The 27,877-nt window shown below is 37.2% G+C and overlaps 1 protein-coding gene across 4 annotated transcripts in view; it reads right to left on the bottom strand.

Annotated features, from left to right (window-relative positions):
* LOC125394323 (amine sulfotransferase-like) overlaps window positions 1-27,877 on the bottom strand; it is a 50,877-nt gene that overhangs the window by 12,469 nt on the left and 10,531 nt on the right. For 2 of the 4 annotated variants that reach the window (XM_087910960.1, XM_087910962.1), the window contains 4 exons: window positions 14,223-14,374; window positions 11,636-11,844; window positions 7,738-7,864; window positions 6,468-6,562 (listed from right to left, as the gene is read on the bottom strand). In XM_087910960.1, coding sequence (XP_087767086.1) covers window positions 6,468-6,562; window positions 7,738-7,864; window positions 11,636-11,844; window positions 14,223-14,364 — 573 coding nt within the window. In that variant the 5' untranslated portion in view covers window positions 14,365-14,374. Of the gene's footprint in view, window positions 1-6,467; window positions 6,563-7,737; window positions 7,865-11,635; window positions 11,845-14,222; window positions 14,375-24,529; window positions 24,681-24,744; window positions 24,764-27,877 lie in introns of those variants that run through there. The other 2 variants (XM_087910966.1, XM_048425094.3) reach the window with 2 other exon arrangements.

Raw genomic sequence — 27,877 nt, 5'->3', positions numbered from 1 at the left:
GTGTCCTTTGCTTTACAAAAGCTTCTCAGTTTCAGTAGGTCCCATTTATTTATTGTTTCTCTTATTGTCTGCGCTCCTGGGGTTCTGCTTAGGAAGTGGTCTCCTGTGTCTATATCTTGTAGACTACTTCCCACTTTCTGTTCTATCAGGTTCAAAGTGGTCGATTTAATGTTGATGTCTTTTATCCATTTGGACCTGAGTTTTGTGCATGGTGATAGATATGGATCTATTTTCATTCTTCTACAGATTGACATCCAGTTATGCCAGCACCATTTGTTAAAGATGCTATCTTTCTTCCATTGTATAGCTTTAGCTCCCTTGTCAAAAATCAGGTGTTCATAAGTTTGTGGGTTAATACCCGGGTCTTCTATTCGATTCCATAGGTCGACTTCCCTGTTGTTATGCCAATACCAAGCTGTTTTCAACACTGTTGCTCTGTAATAGAGTTTGAAGTCAGGGATGGTAATGCCTCCAGAGGTTCCTTTATTGTATAAGATTGTTTTGGCTATTTGGGTTTTTTGTTTTGCCATATAAACTTGATTGTTGTTCTCTCAAGGTCTGTGAAGAAGTTTGATGGAATTTTGATGGGAATTGCATTGAATCTATAGATTGCTTTTGGTAGAATTGCCATTTTTACTATGTTGATTCTCCCAATCCAAGAGCAGGGAAGGTCTTTCCATTTTCTGGTATCCTCCTCAATTTCTTTCTTCAAAGACTTAAAGTTTTTGTCAAATAGGTCTTTCACTTCCTTGGTTAGAGTTACCCCAAGATATTTTATGCTATTTGTGGCTATCATGAAAGGTGATGTTTTTCTGATTTCCCTCTCTGCTTCTTTATCCTTTGTGTATAGGAGGGCTACCGATTTTTTGGAGTTGATCTTGTATCCTGACACATTACTAAAGGTGTTTATCAACTGTAGGAGTTCTTTGGTAGAGTTTTTGGGGTCACTGATGTACACTATCATATCGTCTGCAAATAATGAAAGTTTAACTTCATCTTTTCCAATTCAAATCTCCTTGATCCCCTTATGTTGTCTTATTGCTATTGCTAGAACTTCAAGCACTATATTGAAGAGGAATGGTGAGAGTGGACAGCCTTGTCGTGTTCCTGATTTTAGTGGAAAGGCTTTGAGTTTCTCTCCATTCAATCTGATGTTAGCTGATGGCTTGCTGTATATTGCTTTTATTATATTTAGGTATGATCCTTGTATCCCCAGTCTCTCCAACACCTTTATCATAAATGGGTGTTGAATTTTGTCAAATGCTTTTTCAGCATCCAATGCAATGATCATATGGTTTTTATCTTTCAGTTTATTTATATGATGGATTACATTGATAGATTTGCGTATGTTGAACCAACCCTGCATCTCTGGGATGAAGCCCACTTGATCATAATGGATAATTTTTCTAATGTATTCTTGGATTCGGTTTGCCAGTATTTTATTGAGTATTTTTGCGTCAATGTTCATGAGTGATATTGGTCTGTAATTCTCTTTCCTGGTGGTGTCTTTGTGTGGTTTTGGTATCAGGGTAACTGTAGCTTCATAAAAAGAGTTTGGCAGTGATTCTTCTGTTTCTATATTGTGAAATACATTAAGGAGTATAGGTATTAGCTCTTCCTGGAAGTTCGTATAGAATTCTGCATTGAAACCATCTTGTCCTGGGCTTTTTTTGGTAGGGAGATTTTTAATAACAGCTTCTAATTCTTCACGACTGACAGGTCTATTTAGATTGCTCACCTGTTCTTGGTTCAACTTTGGTATATGGTACTTATCTAAAAAAATGTCCATTTCTTTTACATTTTCCAACTTTGTGGCATATAAATTTTCGTAGTAAGATCTAATGATTCTCTGAATTTCCTCTGTGTCTGTGGTTATGTCCCCCTTTTCATTTCTGATCTTATTAATTTGCATGTTCTCTCTCTGCCGTTTGATTAATTTGGATAGGGGTTTGTCGATCTTGTTGATTTTCTCCAAGAACAAGCTTTTTGATTCATTGATTCTTTGGATTGTTTTCTGTGTTTCTATTTTGTTGATTTCAGCCCTCAGTTTGATTATTTCCAGTCTTCTACTCCTCCTGGGTGAATAAGCTTCTTTTTTTTCGAGATCTTTCAAGTGTGCTGTTAAGTCTCCAATGTGTGCTTTCTCCGTTTTCTTTAATTGGGCACTTAGTGCTATGAACTTTCCTCTTAGCACTGCTTTCATAGTGTCCCATAGGTTTGAGTATGTTGTGTCTTTATTTTCATTAAATTCAAGGAAGACTTTAATTTCTTTCTTTATTTCTTCCTTGACCCAGGGGTGATTCAGTAGTTGACTGTTCAACTTCCATGAATTTGATGGCTTCCTGGGGGTAGCACTGTTCTTGAATTCTAACTTTAATCCATGGTGGTCTGACAAGACACAGGTGGTTACTAATATTTTTTTGTATCTGTGGAAGTTTGCTTTGTTACCAAGTATGTGGTCAATTTTCGAGAAGGTTCCATGAGCTGCAGAGAAGAAGGTATATTCTTTCCTATTTGGGTGGAATGTTCTATAGATGTCTGTTAAGTCCATTTGATTCAATATCTCCAATAATTCCCTTATTTCTCTGTTAGGTTTCTGTCTGATTGACCTGTCCATTGGTGAGAGAGGAGTGTTGAAGTCTCCTACTATTAGTGTGTGTGGTTTGATGACTGCCTTGAGTTCTAGAAGTGTTTCTTTTACATAAGTAAGAGGCTTTATATTAGGGGCGTAAATATTCAGGATTGAGACTTCCTCCTGATGAATTGTTCCTGTTATGAGTATAAAATGTACGTCTCCATCTCTTCTGATTGATTTTAGTTTGAAGTCAATTTTGTTGGAGATTAGAATGGCCACACCTGCTTGTTTCTTAGGTCCGTTTGCTTGAAAAACCTTTTCCCAACCCTTTACTCTGAGTAAATGTCTGTCTTTGTGGTTGAGGTGTGTTTTTTGTAAACAGCAGAATGTTGGATCCTGTTTTCGTATCCAGTCTCTTAGTCTGTGCCTTTTTAATAGGTGAATTGAGTTCATTAATATTAAGTGATATTAATGACCAGTGGTTGTTGACTCTGGTTATTATTATTTTTTGTTTGTTTGTTTAATAGAGTTTGTATGTGTCCCTTCTTTGAGTTAAGCTCGTGAAGGATCGCTAGATGTCTGAGTTATTGTAAGCAGTGCTGGCAATGTTGGACTCCTTGGGTTGCGATTTTCCTTCTATTACTTTCTGTAAGGCTGGGTTTGTGGCTGCGAATTGTTTAAATTTGTTCTTATCCTGGAATATTTTGTTTTCTCCATTGATAGTGAATGATAGCTTGGCTGGGTATATTAGTCTGGGCTTGCATCCATGGTCTCTTAGTTTCTGCATTACCTCTTTCCAGGACCTTCTGGCTTTCATGGTTTCCATAGAGAAGTCCGGTGTAAGTCTGATAGGTTTACCTTTATAAGTTACTTGCCCTTTTTCCTTTGCAGCTCTTAATATTCTTTCTTTAATCTGTATGTTTTGTGTTTTGATTATTATATGGCGAGGGGATGTTTTTTTTGATCAAGCCTATTCGGTGTTCTGTATGCTTCTTGAACCTTCATAGGGATATCATTCTTTAGATTGGGAAAGTTTTCTTCTATAATTTTGTTGAATATATTTTCTGGGCCTTTGATCTGCAGTTCTTCTCCTTCTTCAATCCCTATTATTCTTAGAATTGGTTTTTTTATTGTGTCCCAGATTTCTTGAATGTTTTGTGATGAGAATTTGTTGGATTTGCTGTTTTCTTTGATCAGAGCATTTATTTTCTCTATGGTATCTTCAGACTCTGAGATTCGTTCTTCCATCTCTTGTATCCTATTGGTTATGCTTGATTCTGTAGTCTCTGTTCGTTTACCTAGATTTTCCATATCCAGCCGGCCCTCGTTTTGTGTTTTCTTCATTGCCTCCATTTCAGTTTTCAATTCTTGAACTGTTTCCATTACCTGTTTGATTGTTTTTTCTTGGTTTCCCAGTATATCATTCATGGATTTACTCATTTCTTCGATGTTTTTTTTATATTTTTCATCCATTTCTTTACTCATTTCTTCAATCTTTTTGTTATACTTCTCATCCAGTTCTTTAAGGGAGTTATTCATATCCTGTTTAAGGGACTCTATTGCTTTCATAATGGTATTTTTTCCCACTTCTTCTGAATTAAGAGGTTCAAGTCCTTCTATTGTAGGGTCATTGGGTTCTGGTGATTTCATGCTGCTTTTTAGATTGTTGGAGGAGTTCTTGCCTTGGCGTCTGCCCATCTCTTCCTTCAAATGCTCTCTACTGGATCTTCTAGTACCAGGTCAGGTTCCCTTGTTGGGCAGGGAATTCACTGACAGAAGGCCTACCTTTCCTCAGGCAGACTATTGAAACACAGGCACTCCCTACTACCGGGTTGCACTCACAACCCAGGCCCAGCGAGCAAGGGAGTTGCTCTGGGGAGATCTTGTGGCCCCAGAGGGAAGGGGGGAAGAGAGGAAGGTGTTCCTGGATAGAGGCTGGGAAGGGATTCGGGAGAGCTCCGCAGGGAGGAGTCGCCTCTGCCTGGTGACCAGATTGTCGAGGGGGGCGGGGAAAGGCTGAATTCCTCCTAGCTGAAGCCCTCTGGCCAGGAGAAAACTCACCCCTCCTCCAATGGAAGTCTGCTAGAAGTTCACTCTCTCCTGGATAAAGGCTGGGACGGGATTCAGGAGAGCCTTTTTATAACTCTTAATGTCTCTTCACTACTTTAGGATTACGGAAATAATCATTAACATGACCAACAGATCTTGCGTAATCTTATCTTCAGTCTCACATACTAGTTTCTTGTCTCCCTGCCCCACACCTTTGATGTTCAAGTCCATTTCTTACTTGGTTCTAAGTACTGTATTTGTTCATAAATATTCCATCTTGTGTTTTGCCATTTTCTTTTTGTTAATTCATATATATTAACTTGTAAATCCCATGTTACTTTTACCCCTCAGAAAAGCCATTATCTTCAATTATAATAGGCACTTTTATATGAATGCTGACATCGTATTTGGTATTTCTTTAATAACTACACTTACTAGTCTAAAATTTCTTAAAGTTTAAAAATCATATTGTGTAGGTGTGTGTGTGTGTGCGTGTGTGTGTGTGTGTGTGTGTGTGTGCATGAAACCGTGTGAGTTTGCAATGTGTTTGCTGTAAGATGGGAACTAGTGCCATGGTGCAGGGTTGGATCTCAGAAGACAAACTTTTAGAGTTATTTCTGGCCTTCCACCTTTATGGAGGTTGTGAGGATTGAATTTGGGTTGTAGGATCATATTGGAAGTCCCTTTACTCACTTTGCCATGTCTCCATCCAACAGACACAGGGATTTTTTTAATTTGGGTATTTACTTTTTGACTATTTGCCTTCTTTGTTTAGTGCATAAACTCTTTATAAAGGTAAGTCCTTGTTTACTCTTGTTTTGGAGCGTATCACAGAGAAGTCATTCACTTATTTTTGTCAATCAATATTTCAATAAGAACCAGATGTGGAGAACTTTAACTCTTTTTCTTTTATTTCACACAGCATGTTAAGGTACTGTTTAATTTTGAACATTCAAAAATATTCTATACATTCATCTTTGAGATGCTCCACGATTATTTTTTCAAAAAGGGAGAACTTGTTCCATTGGTCAAATGATGGTCTTTGGCTCTAATTGTCCAAATTTATAGTTGTTACATGCTTCACTGCTGTTTGCTAGTCTTCTTGAGTGTATAGCCAAAGGAAATGAAGTCACCATTCAAAATCTTACTGCTATCTAAAGTTATTCCTATAAATCTTCAACATGTATTCATCCTAATGTCCATCAACAGATGGAAGAGTAAAGAATTTACAATATATGATATATACAGTATATAAAATAGATTACTATTCAGAAATAAAAATGAAATGAAATTCTATCATCTGCAGTAAATTGTATGAAGTTCGGGATATTAGGTTAAGTTAATAAGCCAGACAATGAGACAAATTTTTTGTGTTTTCTTATATGTTGAAACTAAAAAGTCAAATTTAAAGTAGAATTGTGTAATATAGTGATTGCGGAGGGTATTAGTGAAAGAAAGGAATGACAATGCAAAAAGCATGGCAAGATAAGATCAATGCATACCCTATTCATGGGCAAGAATATAACATCAAATACCACTAATGGATGCAATTAACATGTAATAATAAAGTTTTTAATTATAAAAACCATTGCCACTATGAAGTTTTTGGGTTGCCTTTGACACAGGTGGTTGCATAAGAAGGAATCACAAAAGATGAGTTTACATAGAGAAGAGAGTACAGAGAATGTCCAGTGAATAAGGCTGAGGCTGGACATTTGGAATCATCCTCAACATAAAGTCCAAAGAAGAATTAAAGTATGAAGATAACTGGAAGAAGGTATTTTCAACCAAGAGAATAACTGTGTAAAAGAAATCATCTAAAAATACAACTACCTCATCTTACCTTCTTCATATCTTCATAGCTAAGGAACATAATATTGAAGTCATGTCTGTGTTCATACCAGCCTCTTATGTGGTCAAACCAATTGCTTGCTAGGACTGGGAAAAAAAGTAACAAGTGAGAATGCCAAGCTGTGTGTTCATGTAGTGGAGAACAAACTCTGTGCCTCCTTTTCTCGCTTGAAGCATTTAGAAATTAAACGGAGGGCCTGAAATGGACATCCATATCCCTATTTGAAATGTTTAGTGGTTTGGGCGAATAATTACCTGACATTCATAGAAACTTGTCTCTATAATGTTTCTACAGGAGTATAGAAATAATTGAGAAATAAAGGGCCTAAAGCTGCAGGTGGCTTAAAGGCACACTGGTTCTTTTTCCTACTCCTCCACAGAGTTCACATGTCTCTGTTTTTCCTCTTGTTTACTGTCTGCAGTGGTCCAGAATCTGAATATTATCTTACAAGCAAGATAATGCTCTTGTACCCCATAAAGATTTGTCACTTGAATTGGTTTAATAAAATGCTGATTGACCAATATCTAGTCAGGAAGTGTAGGTGGAGTGACCAGACTAGAAGAATTCTAGGAAGAGGAAAGGCAGAGACAGTCATCTTCCAGAGGGAGCAAGATGAAAATGCTTCACTCAGAAATGGTACCAAATCACATAGTTAAACATATAGAAGACTATTGGTTAATTCAAGTTGTAAGAGTTAGTTAATAATAAGCCTGAGATGATAGGCCAAACTGTTTATGTAATTAGTATAAGCTTCTGTGGTGTTTTTCGAGGAGGGGGGACTGAATGACTATGCGCACATGTGGGACAGAAACTTCTGCCTATGGTGATGAGCCTCTTGGCTTAATTAATCCACCTATGTCGTAGAATGAACAATTCCACAGATGCAGTATAAAGCCATACATGGGCTTATGAAAAAAATATAACAACCCTCAGCATTTTCTCTGAAAGAACGGATAATATTACCTTTGCCACTAGTTAAGGAATTGATAGAATATCTGTAAACTCAAATAGTACCTACATGACATGGCTTCATAATCCAGACAATCCTCAAATGCTGCATACAATTGTCACTAGCGATAAGTTCTTTGTGTTTTGTTTTTTGTTTTTCAGGTATTGTTTTCTTGTTCTGGCATTTTTTTCTTGTTCTTTAAACAAATGCCCTGTCCCATTCTTTAAATTATGTTCTGTAAGTCTAAGTATTTGGCTTACTGGAATCTTTTGTGTAATTCATTTCATTCTGGGTCAATGAATTAATACTTACCTCTTCCATCTAGAAACGCTTGCATAAATGTTTCTACAGAATTTGAGTCTTCAAAATTATGCAACCAATTTGAAAAATGAAAGTAAGAGGTCAAAACATCTTTAGGATTTCTGTAGATATAAAGAATCTGTTGGAAGGATAATGGAATTATTTCATTAAGCAAATCTTGATTATGTTTATAAGTTTTTAATACAATTTTATAGTATTCAATAGTGATGACAAGTATAATTATTTCTTCTAGTCTTTGCACTGTAGAAAGTCAAATGCCTATTTATTTATATTTTGGTATTACAAAGAGTACTATAATAAACAACTTTTATCTAGGGCATTTCATGTTTAAGGATGTAGTTCAAATATAGCTCAAGACCATGATGTGTACATCCACTGAAAGAGTCTACCTGATCTAATTGGAGCTCAGCAACTTCAGCCAGACCTGGAAGGAACAAGCATAGGTACAAACCAGTCCCTCTGAATGTGGGTGACTATTGTGTGGTTGGGGCAGTTTGTGGGACCACTGCCACATGATTGTGGCATCAGGATTTCTCCCTACTGCTTGTCCTGACTTTTTGGGAACCTATTCTCTTTGGATAGATACCTTGTTCAGCCTAGATATAGTGGGAGACAATTGAACCTTCCCCAAATCAATGTGCTTTACCCTCTCTGAGGAGTGGTTGGGGGAGATAGAGTGCAGGGTATGTGGAGGGAATGTAAGGTGGGGAGGTATGTATAATTGGATTGGTATGTATAATGAAAAACAATAGCTTGTTTTCTAAAAAAATTAAAAATTAATTTAATTAAAAAGAATGTAGCTCAATTCTCAAAAAGCAATATTATTTGTAATGTTCAATACTGAACAATAATTTGCCTCATGTGATCAAAATATATTATATAAAATTTTTAATTAAAAATTTAAAGGTAAAATTCATTACTCATGAGGGTCAATTGGTACGTATTATGTGATAGCAAAGGAGATAAATCTGAAAACAAAAAACTAATAATCATAATGAAATAATTAGTAATCTATTTATATTCTTCAAATAAAAATGAGCTTTTCCTTCATATCTTTCATAAAAATAATGTAAACATGAGTTAAGAGCATAAGTAGGATAAAAACTCACACATAGAAACAATAATCTGTGGATATTTGTCCACAACATTAGCGCCTGGGTATCTGGGCAGGGGGAGGAGCTCATGCCAGTTTTTGCTACATGAAATACTCTCGTAAAGGAAATAGAGTAAGGGAGTGAGGAAAAGAATAAGAAAGAAAAAACAAAACCTAGAGACCGTATCTCTAGGCTTAAAGAAAGGAAAAAATTTTCAAATGTGAATATATTTAAAAGGAAAATAGGACAGGCCCTTTCAACCCCACCTGCACCAGAAGAAACAGGTGAGTATCTGATATCTTGGCTGGAAAGCCCTGCTCTCTAGACCCTAAACCCTGCACTTCCGACAACAACAGAACCCCCAGCAATCAGGCAGCAGCTCTCTCTCCCATCAACCAACCCCTGCTGTAGGACCCACTGGCCCCACCTACACATGGAGGGACAGCAACTCCTGGAGCCACAGGCCCAAACTGCACCCAGAGGAAGCTGACAGAATTGCACCAGGAGGAAGAGCAACCACCAGAGCTACAGAACCCACTTGTACTGATTGGAGGAAAAGATGCGTAGACAGCAGTGTAAGAATCCATACAACAACATAAAGAGCGGCATGGCATCATCAGAAATGAGTGGTTCTACAGCAACCAGGTCTGAATATCCCAATACACAGAAGAAGCAGAATAAAATGACCTTAAATATAACTTTCTGAAAATGATGGAGGCCCTTAACGAGGAAATAAAAAGTTCCCTTAAAGAAATGGAGGAAAAAGCAAACAAGAAACTGGAAGAAATCAATAAATCCTTTAAAGAAAGTCGAGAATACCATGAAAAAACAACCAGACAAGTGAAAGAAACAGTCCAAGTCTTGGAAATTCAAATAGAGGCAATACAGAAAACACAAACTGAGGGAATTCTGAACATGGAAAAAGAGTGTAAATGAACAGGAACTACAGGTGCAAACATAACCAATAGAATGAAAGAGATGGAAGAGAATCTCAATTCACTAAAGACACAATAAAGGAAATTGATTCCTAGGCAAAGAAAATGTTAAATCCAACAAGTTCTTAGCACAACCCTCCCAAAATTTCTCTTGTCACGTATTAATAAAAACACTAAACATACAGAATAAAGAAAGTATACTAAGACCTGCAAAGGAAAAAGGACAAGTAACATAAAAGGCTGAACTATACAGAATTACTCCAGACTTCTTAATAGAAATTTTGAAAGCAAGAAGGTCCTTGGCAGATGTTATGCAGACAGTAAGAGATCATGGATGCCGGTCCAGGCTACTATACCGAGCAAAGTTCTCAGTCACCATAGACAGAGAAAACAAGATATTCGATGACAAAATCAGATTTAAACAATACTAGTCACAAGTCCAGCCCTACAAACAGTACAAGAAGAAAAACTCCAACCAAAGGAAGCTAGCTGCACTTTCAAAAAACACAGGTAACAGGTAACCTCATATCAGCAAGTGCCAAAGAAGGGACGCACACAAACACTACCACCACCATCAAAACTAAATAGGACAGCAATTAACAATCACTGGTCATTAATATCTCTTAATATCAGTGATCTCAATTCACTTATGAAATATACATGCTATCAAAATGGATACAAAAACAGGCCCCATCCTTCTGTTGTATAAAAGAAGCACACCTTATTAGGAAAGGATTTTTCAAGCAAATGGGCCAAAGAAACAAGTGTGCATAATCATCCTAATATCTGACAAAATAGATTTTAAACTAAAATTAATCAATAAACATGGAGAAGGACATTTAGCTCATGTCAGGCTAGTGCGAGCTCAGGGACTGTGGACTGACAGGTGGAGAACCTGCATGGGACTGAACTAGACCCTCTACACATGGGTGACAGTTATGTGGCTTAATCTGTTGGAGGGGCCCCTGGCAGTCGCACCAGGACCTATTCCAGGTCCATGAACCTGCTTTTTGGAGTCTGTTCCCTAGCATGGGATACCTTTCTCAGTCTTGATATCAAGGGTAGAGGCTTGCTCCTTCCTCAGGTTAGCATTCTAGACCTTGTTGATTTCTGAAGGAAGGCCTTACTCCCTCTAAGAAGTGGATGGGGAATGAGAATGGGATAGGTGGAGGACAAGGAAAGAGGATAGAGGGGGAACTGGGGCTGGTATATAAGGATGAAAAGTAATTTTTCTTAATACAAATAAGAAAAATAGCAAGAAAAATCAATCAGTTTGATAACACTAAAATTAAGAGTGTTGCTGATGAAAACCCACATGAAAAAAGCAATGAATATGAGCTAAAATAGATTCATATCTAGAAGTGATAGAAAGCAAACTGACCAGAAAAATGTAAAAACATTGAGCTAATGATAGACTCTTTTCACACAATCAAAAATAGTGATGTCCAAAAAACATCCAACATTGGCACTCCCATTACGAGGATGAGGATGCAAATTAACATACATTTGAGACACCTTTTCCTGGCTGCCATGTTGATAAACACCTAAAAGTCTGATATGTCAAGTTACTAGGGAAACACTAAGAAGTCATCTATTGAGCATTTCTGCAAAAATTGACAAATCCACTCTCTTCAGAAATACTCCATCACCTTTGTAAGTGGGGTACTCTGATCATTGTGGCTCCGCAGCTCTATTCAAGGGTGTGGGTTCTAGGGAAGCTGCTGGAAGAGTACCAGGAGACACACTCAAAAATGTTTTAGCAGCTGCATCTCAGTGGTAAAACAATGGAATAGACTAATTATTCAGTACTTAGAGAAGGCATTTCATGGATACAGTAAGTCACTAAGCTCCATGACATACTTTGGCTTTTTTGTTCTTCAAACCTTTTGGCACTAAATAATATGGTAGGTGGGAAGAAAAGATACGAGGCGATGGCATTTTGGCATAGTCCACATTACGAGCATTGTACTCAAAGAATATTGATCTCTCTGTGGTTTGAATGTATTCAGTGTTGTTCCTATGTCCCTCAAAATAAATCAGGCTTAGGATCTGTTGTGTCCAGAAAGTACCTGTAAGAAAAAATAACAATCTTGTTTTCAATCCTGAAGTAGATTTTAATATTGAATACCAACAGTAATGTATCCATTTTACAAATAATTTGGAGCTCTCTTTCCCTTTTCACCACAGGCACGCTTGGACGTGCCCCTTTTTCATTCCCCTTTGTCTGTATTGAACACTCAAGTCAGTAAGGCTGAACTCTTCAACTCTTTGTTCTACTCTTCATGTGGAGTTTTTCATTAATATTTAACTGCTATTGACATATAACATTTGTAGATATTAACAGGTAAATTATGGTATTGCTACTTGTGGATACATACAGTGGGATCAGATCACACCAGAGATAGTGGCACTTTCGTCTTGCTGACAGTTTTTTCCTATTTGGAGCCTTCTAGCTTATTTCTTAATTTTCATTTGATATATAGTAGGTTACAGAATGCCACTTTATTTCTGTTCATGGGCAATTCTGACTCATTTCTGAAATTACCTCATTATTTGCTTTTTTTTAGAACTGTAAAAAAACTGATAGAATTAATATTTCCATTTTCTGTTCTTTTTCTTGCTTTATACTCTCAAATACTTCTTGCCATATTCCTAGTAATTGATCACAGCACACCTATAGAAAGAGGAAACCAAAGATTTCAGTGTTATTGACATTTGGTCTCTAGACTATTAGATCATAATACAGTGGAAGTATTTGGGAAATACATGCAAAATTTCACTTCTATTCCCTTTAAGAATGGATCCCATGTGATCAAATACTGTTGTGCTGTACTTAGGTTTAGCCTTAATATTAATGGATATCCCAGATAATTCATTGGTGGCAAGGTAGATTTGATTAATCCTTAATTATTAATGGCTAGTCCAGATAATTCACTGGTAGTGGTGTAGATTTGATTAACCAGTCACTATTCCAGTGAGGAGTGATCGTACACCATATAAAGCAGAGCCTGAAATTTTGAAAGAGCTGATCATGACAAGACATCCCAGATGCCAGGGCTTCTGACAATGAATGTATCGGTATCCTCTGTGGCATAATATAAATGCTCATCACCTATTTCAGTCTTCCTGAGGACTTCTAGAAGCATCCAGTGGGTCCTCAGGGACTGAATTATTTAATTATTATCTACAGTGAACCAGGAACTGCCTCACAGTGTCCTTCAAGTTCTCTACCACATTAAAGATCAAAAAAATGGAAAGCAATGTAGGATTTGATATGAACAAAGAAATATTTTTGCAAAACATTTTCATTTACTGAAATGGTCAAATATAGATGCAAAATCTTATTACTTTACATGGACAGTGGGGGTGGGGTGCGGATGTGAAATCTTAACACTTATAGCTTTACTATTTAGTCTGTGTTAACCACTGAAGAAACTTACTCCAATACTTGTAAGTTTTACCTTCTGCTGAGGTAAAAGTACCTTTACAAAAGGAACTTCAGTTCACCTTCATGTCCAACAGAAAACAGGAGTCAAACGGAAGTACTTGTGCTTGCTTGTCCTGATTAGCTTCCCAAACCTCAAGGCTTTCACATGTCCTGGAAGTCTCACTGTTTTAAGACTTTTTTTTCTATTCATGAGAATTTTAATTACATTACAGCTGTCCTGGAAATCTTGTCAACAGAACTGCATGCATTGGAAATTTAATCATTGTCAGAGATAAAGTCTCTACATAATAAAACACGTATCTTTTACAGAAAAGGTTTTTCATTATCTCAGACCTGTTCAACAGGTTAAGGAAACCTGTCATCATTTACCAACAAACTGCTGCTGGCTCCATATTTGCTTCTCACCCTCCAGCATTTTTCCACAGTAAATTACAATGTATACATGGCAAGTGTTCTTATCCATAGAGAATTGAGATTTATTTACTTTTTGAAAATACATTGTTCTAAATTATAGGTTACTGTGATTACAGATACTGATGTCTGATGGAGTTTAGCATATTCATGGAGATAAATCATTGGACATGTATGAGGGGTTATCTAGGTAAGGTTCATCGAGTTGGACTGTCGATGTAAGTTGACAAGGAACCTTGACCTGCTGTTGGGACTTCTTCAACATAATGATGTATTCTGTTGCAGCAGTGAGAAAAGAAACTAATATTGTTGAAATGACAGTGTGTGGAAAGTAGAATATTTATGCACTTATTATCAAAACAAACCAATGTACAGGATAGTGACAGAGCTCGCCTTTAAGCCCAGCACTTGGGAGGCAGAGGCAGATGGATCTCTGCGAGTTTGAGACCAGCCTTAGCTACAACAGTAAGTTCCAGGACAGGATCCTAAGTGACAGAGAAACCCTGTCGTGCAAAAATAAACAAAATAAACAAACAAGCAAGAAACAAAGCAAAAACAAATGCCACATGGCCTATTTATGCCACTCACCAGATTTTGGATATGTGACTATGAAGACATCATCATCTCTAATTTCCTGATTGTCGGTATTTTCCATTATGTTCATTTTAACTAAAGACCGTACAAAGTTATAGCCTTTGAAGTTAAGTAATTGTTCACCTTTATTGTCCATATTTATTTACCTAGAAGAAAAAATTATAAAATTTTTGTCATTATCATAGTATTTTTCAACATTAAGTAAGGCTTTTGAGTGGTGGACATGTATGAAGCATGACAAAAATGTCCCTCACATATTAATATTTTCTACAATAATCAATTACATATCCTAGATTATTTAAATTTATAATAATTTTATGTTACTACATTTTTATTATCACTGTATAATATATGAAGAAACAAACATAGGAGGAAGCAAGAAGTTAGTAATATTTTTCTATAATTCCAGAAGGGAAAGGTGATCTTACTTCTAAACATACAGATGAGGAAATTAGGGTATGGAGAATACAACCAAGTTATTCAAGGTTGTCCAGTTGGTCAACTTACAAAGAAGACAGCACACAATTGGGGCAGAGTACGTGTTTGTAACTGAAGAGTTTATTTGTATAATAAATTTTTATTCCTTATTTATGGTTTGTATTACACAGGTCCATCTTTCTATAATGCATGACAGCCATAATTCCAAACAACCTTCAGACCACAATTTGTACCTGTCACACAGAAGGTGGTCACCTAGCCTTTTGAGAAAACCTGACATCATCCTAACCAAAGGGTCAGGACATGCTAATGCCACTCTGAGACTTCTATGGTAATTTAGAAGGTTGCCTGGGAAGAGGTGGTAATTCAGTCTATGTGAGAGAATAGCAATAGTTGCGGATGTGACCTAACTCATCCTCCCATGCTACCCATAAAACAAAATACTAAGGAACATCCCCCTCAGTTTACCTTTTGATATGAAAGTTTTTTGGATAATAAACACAGGTGATCTTCAAGATTTGAATGAACCCTGAGACTCCCTCCTGATATTAACATGTGATTTGTTTTTTTTTTATTCCCATGCCTCCATTCAGGTTCAAGAAATAATTTATGTTTGGGCTGGACCCCAACATAGTGGTATCCAATGTGGGACTGATCGTTAAACCCTAAAAATCACTGAAGAAGTGTCCAGACATATGGAGAAGAACACGAGTATTCCACGAGAAAATTTAACCACAGGTAATGAGTGAGTAATGAGCACTCAGAAATAAAGAATAGATTTTTTAAAAAAAAAAGAAAAAACAGAATAAAGCAGTACAATAAAATTGAAAGTAAAAAAATGTAAATATGTTGAACTATGGGGGAAGGAAGAAGCAATCAAATAGCCATACAGTTAATTGGGGCTATATTAAAAGAGAGGAGCAAGAGTATAGCAACATCAGGTACAAGAAATTTTAGAATTTATAGAACAGCTATGCCCTCAGTTTTCTGAGTGCAGGACTTTAGATGGGGCGGCACAGAAAGAAGTTAGGATAAGGATTCAACAATATTACTGTAATTATGGACCAGAAAGCTTCCCTGTAGATTCACTTCACTTCTGGATCCCAATACAGGAAAGGTTGGACTAAAATCCCATACAGCAGGAGATACTTCCATCTGAGTCAGTTAGAAGTGAGACAATACCCTCTTCACCACCAGAGAAGTCAAAAGACGCTGTCATAGAACTGAGTGTTCACAGTCAGTCAGAGCCTAATGAATTAGAGAACTATGAAGAGGAATCTTCATCTCCCTCACTAATAACCAGCAATGCTGAAACACAGGGAGATGATAATGAGGCTCAGATGAAGCTAAAAGGCTTGATAAAGTTTTGTCTCACTATAGCAGAGACTAGAAACTCTGTGGATCCAGGACTCTTGCCAGAAGAGCAATTCTTCCCCTAGCATAATAACTGGTTCAGATTCACCTATGGTACAAAGAGCTCTGAAGGTTAAGCAAATGCCTTACAATAGTAATAAATCTCATTTATAAGCTTTTATCCACTAACAGAGGGGAGAGATGCAAGAAATTCAATTGTTTTTCATAATAAAGCAAAGAGATGCTCAAGGAAATTTTCTTAGTATACACACCCCATTTAAGTTAGTCATCATTTAAGTTACTCAAAGAATTTAAAACTGACTGATCTCAGTATCCAATGGCCCCATTTACCCAGATGCTGTTAGAAAATACAGCAATAGACTCTCTGCCCCCAGGGGATTAGAAGAAGATAGCTGAAGCTTGCCTGTCAAGAAGAAACTATTGTTGAAAACCAAATTTGAGAACAATGTCAGGCCACAGCTGAGGGAAACAGAGCTCAGCAGATTCCTATTTCCTATTAAATGCTTGCAGGTGAGAGACCTTATACAGGGGCAGATCATCAATTAGACATTGATGTAAGAAGGCCTGGAATAGACTTCTATTGTGAGAAGAACAGACTCAGAGGTTGTCTACTATGAGATAGGGACCAGATGACTTATTTCAGAACTTTGTTTCCAGGATAACACAGGCATCTAATAAGTTGATTGGAGACACAGAAGAAGGCTTGGTAATAGTTAAACAACTAGCCTTTGAGAACAATAATGCTTTATGTAAGGTGGCTCTAAAGCCTTTTAGAAAGCAGGATATCATTAGACATTATATCCAAATTTGCGCAGATATTGGCCAATTGTATACACAGGGAATGGTCATAGCTGCTGCCTTGCAGAGAAAGACAATTAATGATGTCCTATCCCAGAAGAGAGATCTAGGCCTAGGAAGAATGAAAGCTACAAGACTTCCTGGAAGCTGTTGTGGATGTGGTCTTATGGGGCATCAGGAGAGACAATGTCCTGATAGGAGAGTAAGCCTGAGGACAGAGAGTGAACCAGGATTATGCAGGAGATGCAGAGGAGGAAAACACTGGACTAGTGAATGCATATCAAAAAGAAACAATCTAGGATATCCTCTTTCAGGAAATGGATGCAGGGGTCAGCCTCGAGACCTGAGACAAAATTATGGGGCAATCCAGCAACCTGTTCCCCTACAAGAAAGTCCATTCAGGACCTTTTCAGAGCAACCCCAGTAAGCACAGAACTTCACCTCAGTTCTTCCATATGCATGGTTCTGACACCCAAAGTGGGGATGCTAGCTCACCCTAACATTGTTTATGGGTCCTTATCAAAAGGCACTGTAGGGCTGTTACTAGGAAAATGTTGCACCATTTATGCAAGGAATTATTGTTGCTCCTAGAGTCATTGATGCTGATTTTGAGGGAGAGATCAAGATGATGACTCACTCACCATGTGTGGAATTTCTGTAGTAAAAACAAGTCAGAGGCTTGCAAAATTATTTTTACTCCCTGCTGTGCAAATCAAAAATCAGATTAAGAAAGATAAGAAAGGAAAAGATGGATTTGTTTCATCTGACACCAATTGACTACAAGCCACAGGTCCTCAGACACAAGAAATCACTTTGTTTACAAATGGAAAAAATTTTCTGGTCTTCTATATACTGGCACAGAAATTTCAGTTATAACTTTTAGCCAGTGACCTTCTAAGTGGTCAAAACAGAGACTATGACACATCTACAGGAAATTGGTCAGACTCAAAATCGTGATCAAAGTAGTAATGAGCTGCAATGGAACAATGGAGAGTGTCATGAAGGAACTTTCCAGCCATATATCTTTCCTCGTTAACCCTTAAATTTATGGGTCTAAGATATTATATCCAGAATAGGGGTATATTTATATTCCCCCAGCACAACTGTTACTAATCAAATGTTTCAACAAGGATTATTACCTAATCAAGGTCTAGGCAAGGAAATTGAGGAAAGAATTGATCGTATATATTTCTAGGGCAGGATTAGGGTTTTTTTTTTTTGGTTTGTTTGTTTTTTGTTTTTGTTTGTTTGTCTTGTTTTTTTTGGTTTTGTTTGTTTGTTTGTTTTAGGAGAGGTCACGGAAAAACCTGCACTCAATACAGATCTAGACCAGGATTTACAGAAACAGGTCAAAGCCAGTAACCTAGGTCAAATTAGGCCTAAGACAGCAAACTCAAAGGGAGCAGAACAAAGTCCAGGAGCGCTGAGCAATCTCCAGGATCATGGAGTAATCAATGGGGTAACTAGAACTGTGGCACTCATTGTACCATAAGGAACAACCACCTCAGATTTGGATTCACTGAAACCTAGAAGATTAATCAACAAAATCTCAGATAGCCTCAATCACACCTATTAAAGGAAAAGATGAGTAGAAAAAGTAAGAACACACAGCACCACAAAGAGCAACACCAGTAAAACCTAAAGACCCTACAACAGCAAGACTTGAACAATCAACTCTAGATGAAGCAGAAGATAATGACCTAAAAAATAACTTCAGGTGAATGTTTGAAACTCTTAAAGAGGAAATGAGAAATTTCCTCCATGAAATGGAAAAAAAAGACAAACAAAAAATTGGAAGATATTAGCAAATCCCATAAAGAAAACCAAGAAAAAACAATCAAACATACTATTCAAGACTTGAAAATTGAAATAGAGGCAATAAAGAAAACAGAACCTGTGGGAATTATAGAAACAGAAATCGTGAGAAAATGATCAGGAACCACAAATGCAAGCATGAATAGCAGAATACAAGAGATGGAAGAGAGAATCTCAATTGCTGAAGATACAATAGAGGAAATAGATTCATCAGTTAAAGAAAACATTAAATCTAACAAAAGCTTAACCCAAAATATCCAGACCCAATAGTCTGGAAAAATGATGGGTGGGTGTGCGTAAATCAGTGACCTCTAATAGAAGAAAAATTACAAGCTGTGCTTAAGTCAGTGCAGTAACAGTTGAATAATGGACACATTACACCATCTCATTCTCCATGGAATTCACCAATTTTTGTCATTAAAAAGAAATCAGGAAAGTGAAACTTGATTCAGGATTTAAGGGAGGTTAATGCAACCAATAGGTGCATTACAATCAGGACTGCCATCTGCTACAACAATGACTAAAGGCACCCATAAAATTATTTTATACGTAAAAGATTCCTTTATATACCATTCCTTTAGTACCACAAGATTTCAAAAGATTTGCTTTCGGTATCTACTTTGTTAATTTCAGAGAGCCAATGAAGAGATATCAATGGAGCATCTTACTTCAGGGTAAAACAAACAGTGCCACCTTATGCCAGAAGTTTGTAGCTCAGTCTATAAAAAAGGTCAGAGATCAATTTCTACAGATTTATATTATCCATTATATGGATGACATCCTCCTTGCCCACAGAGATGAGGGAGTTTTACTTGAGACACATGGACTACTAAAACAGAGGCTTAGTTATTGTTCCAGAGAAAGTGCAGAAGCACCATCATTTCCAGTATTTAGGTCATACGTTTTACTCTAAAAAAAATACCAAAAATCAGAAATTAAAAAGGATAGTTTAAAAACATTAAATGACTTTCAAAAGTTGTTAGGAAATGTCCAATGGCTGTGACCTTATCTAAGGTATTTTATGGGAGACCTCGAGCCTCTAAGTAAAATCTTTAAAGGGAATAGTAATCAAACTTCAGCAGACAGCTTCAGAAGCTGCCAGACAAGAACAACAGGCACAATATATTGATTATAGCCAAGCATGGCAGCCATGCATTTTATCCACGAAACTAGCTCCAACAGAGGTTTTATGACAAAACAAGCCACTCTTATGGATGCACCCCCCTGTATCACCACTAAATCCTTATTTTGAAGCAGTACCATGCTTAGCACAAAAGAGCAAGATAGAATCAAGGAAATATTTTGACAAAGAAATGACTATAATCAATGTTCTTTACACTAAGCAGTAAATGGAATAGTTATTTCAAAATATTAGTTCTTGGGCAATTGGATTTGCTTAAATTCAATGCCAAATTAATAATCACTTCCCAACTCAAGGGCAAGGAATTGTGGAGTGTGCTCATAGCTTCTTGAAAACACAAGTTCAAAAGATAAAAGCAGGAGAGTAGTATCCTCAAATGTCACATAATACTTTAAATCATGCACTGTTTATTTCAAATTTCTTGAATATGGATGTCCATGACTGATCAGCAGTGGACAGATTGTGGTATAATAGCACAAAGACCACCTGCTAGATCAAGGTGGAAAGAGCCTTGCACCTGAAAATGGAGAGGACCAGACTCTATATTTATATGACGTCAAGACCATCCCTGTGTTTTTTTCCCATGATGGAGATCATGCAAGACGACTTCTGCAATGACTGGTTTGATGTGTCCAACAGAAGAACACCAGACCTGATGACATCAAAGCTGATAGAGCCCTACTAAGGGAGTTGGAGTGAAAGGAGATTGAAAAAAAAAAACCCCATGGTCTTGCCTTCCCTACCCCCACAGAGAGTAATGCCTGATCTGCTTTGTGGGACCTGCTTCAAACACTCATTCTGTGCTTCTGGATGCTGAGCTACTTCAAGACCTTAGGACACAGACCCAGAGGCCCTGCTGCAATGACCTGACCACAATGACTACAACTTGCTTACAGTCTGAATCTTGTTTGCTTTGGAGCTGAAATGCAGATCGAACATTTGATGTTTTTAATCTTTGGATAAAGAACTCATTCAAAATATTGGACCTGAGAACTAAGACCTAAGGTTTTCCCTTAGGGAAAGAAATACTCAGAATAAGTAATGACTGAAAACCTTCTTCATTTAAAACAGGTAGACCCTAAGGGTTTAATTGCTGCTCAGAGACTGGCACTGGTATTGATAACAGCAATGTCATTGTTGTCATTTTACTCTTACCCATCAGAAAAACTTTACTTGTATTTTGATTAATATGGATTTAAGATAATTGTGATATGTTAAATTGTGGATTTATTGTTAATTCCCATTCTTGAATCACAGTATTGACCGGTTAATGTTTGTAAATGCTTATAAGATGTTGAGAAAAGATTGACACACCCTGTAACTGTTTAATAAATATTTTAAAATTTTAGATTCTGATGCAATGTAAAAATTTAAGAGGTGCTCTTGACCAGCTGAAGAAACATTTCAACTCAGGCAAACCTCTTCTCTTTGAAATAGGAGACTATGTAGTCTTTAGGAGCATGATTATTCATAAAGACATGATCTCTCCTGACTAGAAATTATGGCTTTAAGATACAAAACCCAAAGGTATTTCTCTCCCTTAATCTTTTTTCTTCACAGAGGTCAGCAGTCAGAGTTGGGTCCAAAGCTTCTTTTGCCCAGATACTTAAGACAGGAGCTCACATAATTAGGATGCCTGTTTCCAAAGACAGGTTAATTTGACTAATTGAAGAAGTCTTTGCATAAGACAGATGTAATTATCTGCCCTGTTATGGAATCAAAGGTATTATTAAAATGAATAAGAGAGAGTGGATTATAGCGGCCATATAATACAGACCCAAATTTCTATATTGTAAGGTGACCAGAATTCTGAGTAACCTTCAGGGCACAATTTGCACCTGCTATACAGAATAACTAGTCTTACTTGCTTCGCTCCTATCTAAGTCTCCTTTACCAAGCACTGTTGCTTTTCTTACCCTTATTATTTAAGTTGAGAGAGTTACTTGTTTTTAACTGGCCATTACTGTGTTTTTCTTATTAAAACACGCACTAGGTGTGGCTATTCCTGGAGTGTTCTGCTCTTGAAGTAGAATTGAAGCTCAAACTGTGTACCTAGAAGCTATGTGGGAGGTTTTAAATGCTGAGCTATTCCTGAAGTCCAGTGGAGCAGATAGTTGCCTCAACCTTAATAAAACCTTGACTTACTTCAAATTCCAAATGCTACCACTGAAATAATATCAGTAACTAAAATATTACAAGCCATCCCCTTATCAGAACTTCCCACACAGTACAGTGAGGAATCAGGACTGCCATGAATCTGAAAACTACTAATCCACTGTCATGGAATCTAAAGAGAGAGTTTGGTGAAAGATTCCATACATGGAAGAATGAAGTCAGATCACTATCACTCACCCTACATAAAAATCAATTCATAATGGGTCAAATAGCTTAAAGTAAGACCAGAAACTCTGAAAATACTAGAGGGAAACAGAAAGGAAAACTCTTTATGAGGTAGGAAAATGTTTGGCTTAGTCTTAAGAAAAGCCAGATTAGAACGAATTAAATTGGCTATGTGTAATAATTGTGACACTCTTGGGTGGAACAAGACAGCATGGCAGGGAGAGGAGCCCACACAAATCCAAAACTATGTGTTCCTTTTTCCAAAGTGAGTCTCAATACCCTGTTAGTTAGGTCCTGACCCTCCTCGGGGATGGGTCAATGTTTGGCAGGCTGAGAGTTGAAGTCAAACTCAATATTAAATTCCAGACTGTTTGGATATAAGAGTGTGTCACTTTTAAATTGGGGCTATCTAACCTAAATTAGCAATGCTACGAAAGCCCGTAGTTTCTATATGTGCATTCTTGTCCCATCCCATTACAATTTCTCTCTCTCTCTCTCTCTCTCTCTCTCTCTCTCTCTCTCTCTCTCTCTCTCTCTCTCTCTTTCTCTCCTTCTGCTTATTCATGGCCAGCAGTTTGTCCTATCCCACTTCCATTTCCATTTCTCTGTACCCTGCGGGCCTCTAACACACCACCTGGATGTGCTGCTGGCTCCTGTCCCGTTCTGGATTTGGGAATCTAAACCTGAATCCCTTTCCAATAGATCGAGGACAGTAGAGCCTATCGCCCATCCCTTTCATATTGAGGCTCGCCCATCAGCTGTTTCCCTGGCCTCTGCTACTTATTCGCGATCACTCTAGCCCCACTCTGCTCCTGACCCTCCCTGCTGCTTTTTGGGCAGGCTTTTACAAGCATTTCTTTTAAATTGGGACTAACACCTAACACAGACAAAGTTTTAAAAGCCCGTGGTTTCTGCCATGTGTTCCTGCCACACTATCAGCCTCACTGTTTCTCTGAGCTGTTTTCAGTTTGTCTCACTCTAATTTTTTTAAAAAATAAATCTGTTTCCTCTGTCTTTCCACCCTCCTGGCTTCTGCGACCTAATTACGCCAAAATTTTAAGTTGGTCAGCAAACACGGCCTTCTAAAAATATTTATTCTGTTTGTCAGAATGATATGGTCACAGAATGTCTGTGTAATATATAAATGTGTCTTTGTGCATGTGTGCTCATTATAAGGTTCTTTGACTTGTTAAAATATTCCTTTTAATCTTCTTACATCTGCTAGCATTGATAAACGGTAAGTATTTGGATAAAATGCATGCCTAAATTTAGCTTATATGACTAGTTTAAATAACAGGTAACAGTACCTTATTATCATGTGCCTTAACAGATCTGAGGGCATGGCATTTTAACAACAAGAGCTTCGAACACAGACATACAACTTCCATAGCACCCTTTAGCTCCCCAGAGATGACAGAAGATTTTTTGTCTCCAGGCCTTGCCTCTGGGTTTGGCAAAACAACCCACACTGCAAAAAGCAGCCTTTCACCTCTTCAGCTTCCTGGGTGCTTCTTCACCTAGGGAATCAATCATCTCATCCTGCCAAGACAGGTAGACTAAAATCTATCCTCCACAGGAAAAATCCTTGGGCCTCTTGTACTCAGCAGCTAATGGCACAGTGCTTCTAAGACTGATGTTCTCCAAGGACTAAGGAGAGTATTTGGGGTTGACTGCAGAGCTAAAAAAGATGCCTCATTTCTGCTCATTTCCATTTGACAACTTAAAGCACTGTTAACTTATTACTTCATCCATGACACTAAAATATAGTCAGGTATGCCCATTTCATAGGCTTCATAGTCCAGAACTAACAGGTTTCAGGTACATCTCCAGAGGTTCAAAGTTCCCAGTTTCCTTTACCTTTTAACCTAAAGCATTAGCCTTTTGCTATGATACCAAGATGTAAATCTGTTCCCTCTCTTTCACAGGTTAATGAAAAACTTTTACTGCTGTATCAAAATCTCAAAACCAAGTCTGGTGAAAAAAAAAAAAGCAAAAAAAACAAAACAAAACAAAAAAAAAAACACATAACACTCTCCAGAGCCTTTTGCTAATGCCAGTCAGTTTCAAGCATATTTTATAATGCTGCCCCGGCCAAGACCACCCTACAAAGTGCTCCCCAGACAACACCAAAGACATGCAGTAGCTCCTGGTACTTCACCATTGGTACCAACTCTCCTGGATTAAGGACACCTGCCAGCTAAAATCTGGTCTTAAATAACCTAGGGTTATCTGCTATTGTGTCCCATCCTATGGCTAGCCTCATTTCACAGACCCAATAATTACAATGTTTTCTCTCCTTCTTCTTCTCATATACCAGGTATATGAGAAGGTATATGAACTGTCTTCCTTCTCATATACCAGGAGGACAGCAAAGCATATGCTGCTCCAGACATACCTCTCACTGAGCACGAGCTCATCAACTCCCAGTTCTCCTCTCTCCCACATTACCGCATGCACACAAGAAGTAGCCAGACTTGAGCTGATGCCCCTACATCTAAGAACTCTGGGGTATTTAGTCAAAAGTGAGACCCAAGTCCTCTAACACCCTTATATCCTAAGAGTCTGGAATGTAATATTGAGTTGGACTCCAATTCCCAGCCTGCCAAGTACTTGGACTCCAGCTTCCAGCCTGCCAAGCTTCACCCTTCTTCAGGGAGGATCACGACCACTCCAACTGGGTATTTAGGCTCGCTTCTGTAAAAAGAAATAAGTGGTTTGGGTTTATGTGGGCTTCTCTCCCTGCCTAGCTGTCTCAGTCCAGCTAAAAGCATCTCAGTTATTAAACACGGGCATTTTAGTTCGGTCTAATCTGGTATGATTGACATTCTTTGGGTTGGAGACACAGCTTTTCTTAGGATTAAACCAAATGGTAAGATTTTCTGAAAAGGACTTTAAAAGCCAAGAAAATAATAAAACTAACAAATGTAAGTTAAAAAGTTTCTACACTCCAAAGAAACAATTAATTCAGTGAGCATACGGCCTATAGAATTAAGTTGTTGCTTGGTATACCAGTTATATCTGGAATTTATATAAAAAAAACACATAACTACAAAAAAGCAAAGGACCAATATAGAAATAAACTAATGAAATGAAGCTCTTACATATTCATTTTATTTCTCATTTCTAGATTTTCTAATACATAAAAACCACATACAAATGAGGGCCTGGGAGAAGAAAGGAGAATGGCAGTAGGAATAGAGCAAAGGTAAATAAAGGGGGCATGGAGACAGAGTTGTTCAAAGTGTTTGATAAATTAATCCTTGAATGATAATTTCTTATGAAACTTGGTGCAATGAGGTTATGCCACTAAACACAAATAATGGCCAGTTGTGTGTGCACTAACATTTCTGTTATATGTATTGTCATAAGGGAAATTAATAGGTACAGATATAAGAAATACAATGAAAATATATGGTTAACTTAAAATATGCAAACATATTATTTGCTAGACTAAAATAGATAAAATTTATCTGTTAGTAATTACTAGAAAAAATTCAATGAAAATAGTATCAGTTAACAAAATTTTCATCATTAGTAAGATTTCTGATTAATTACTACATTTTATCTGAAATTAAAATCAAGAAAGGAATAGCTAAAATAAAATGAGACTAGCTATGCTAATTCAATAAATTTACTTTCATTCAGAGACGGAAAGAGAGAGAGAGGAGAGAACTTAAAGACAGATTATATTTTTGCACAGTTCAGCAGGCAAATATCTACATAGGAGTGGTGCGGAAGAATTCTCTGTATTCAGTCAATCATGTTTTAAACAAATGCTGATTGACCAGGCAGGAGGTGTAGGTGGGAAAACCAGACAGGAAGTGTAAATGATGCAAGGAGAGCAGGAGAATTCTGGAGAGGAGGAAGTTGATTCCTCCCACTCCTGCCCAGATCACCGAAGCAGCAGGATGTGAGCTGTCCCACTGAAAAAGGTACTGAGACACATGGCTAACATAGATCAGAAAAATGGGTTAATCAAGATGTGAGAGGTAGCCAGTAAGAAGCCTGACCTAATGGGCCAATCAGCTTTAAAACTAATAGAGATCTTTGTGTGATTTTCTTTGGGCTTGCTGGCTGTGGGGAACTGAGCAGGACAAAAACCCCAACAAGCAAGACCGGCCTTTTCATGTTACACACCTCAACCCTAAAAATCAAGATAAACCATGACACAGATGTAACTTTGTAAGTTGTTTCGATCCCAGGAAGTTTATCCATAAGTCTATTTTGCAAAATCACAGCTCATTTACTATGTAGCATGATTGAGTGATTTGTGGATAAAGTGAGATTTAGTGGATGAGTATTGGTACAAAATCACAGGTTCCCACAGGCTGTATCGTGTCTTTAGTATAAAGATGCTTCTTTCATTCTTATACCAGAAGGAAAGCAACTCATTATTTATAAGAGCTGCAGAAGCTTACAGAGAAATATCTAGTTATTAAATTTTGGATGAATGGTTTAACTTCATAAAAATCTTAACATTTACTTGTATAAAAATTCGTAAACCAGACTATTTCCATATACAGTTCCCAAAAAAGCAAAAGTTAAAAGTTTCCATTTTGTTGAAGAATGGGGGCATAAAAATAAGATATTTGTTTTGTGTTCATTAGCGGCAATATTGTTTATATAATTTTTGTGGATACAGAGAAGAGCAGCTATGGCACATGGAGATAGAAGTAAACAGGGGAAGAATGCATCCCTCTGCATTTCACAGCAGAAAAGCTAATACGATGGAATCAATAATTATTGGTATTAATGATGGAAAAAAACTTCTAGTAAGTGTTTGAAAATACAAGTTTCAGATTACTGTTGCACGTGCCACTGAAGTAATACGAATTTAATGTTGCATATGCTACTAAGGTAATACAATCATTGATTTGCTGTATTATTCTTCAACAGTTTATATAGTTTGAGATGAGATTGTATGTTCACATATTTTTTCCAAAATATTAAAACTAATATAATAATATTAATAATAATTCAATTAAAATAATTTAGTTTCTGTTATACTAAGTAATAGCAATGGGAAATGAACCTTTAGGTTTTTAAAATATTTTATTGGCATATGTTAGTTATATATAATATTGTTTCATTATGATATTTTCATACACGTATGTAATATATTTTGATCATATTCACCACCACCCCTATAACCCTCTATTGCCCTCCCATTCCTTTTTCTTCCTTTTGTCATCTTCCCATCCAGTGTCCACTACTACCTCTCGACCACCTCCCACCTCTGCTTCTGTGTTCTTCATATTTGTTTGTTTACGTTTATTTGGATTTGGTTAAGTGTTGCTTGTAAGAATATCGGTAAAGGGTCAGAAAAAAAAAGATGTGTGTTTCACCACTTCCCAACCCTAGTACTCATTATCTTCCTATAGACCTGAGGGAGGTGAGGGCCTTATGAGCTCCTATCCGGTAATGGTCTAATTTCTGTATGTCCTTGCAAATACCCCTGTCCTCTGTTACAGAGTGTTGGTAACCTTAGTACTGTTCATTACTGCTACTTAGGTTGAAAAACAGCAACCCTCCCATGCCCCCTCTTCCTTGATGTTTCCTGAGCCTCGGAGGGGTTGATGTAAATATCCCATTTAGGATTGAATATCAAGTAGTCATTTCTTTCTCACCAATTTCTTTGACCACTTAAAGACACCCACTACCAAACATTAATCTACGGATGTAAATATAAAAATTTAGGAGACAATTTGATAGGCATAGCATGTCAATTTAGCAAAACTATAAT

This window comes from Myodes glareolus, chromosome 1, assembly GCF_982192425.1.
Source record: "Myodes glareolus chromosome 1, mMyoGla1.1, whole genome shotgun sequence".
Lineage (NCBI taxonomy): Eukaryota > Metazoa > Chordata > Mammalia > Rodentia > Cricetidae > Myodes > Myodes glareolus.
The sequence above is the reverse complement of the archived record's forward strand: the minus strand, read 5'-3'. Positions and strand labels throughout refer to the sequence as shown.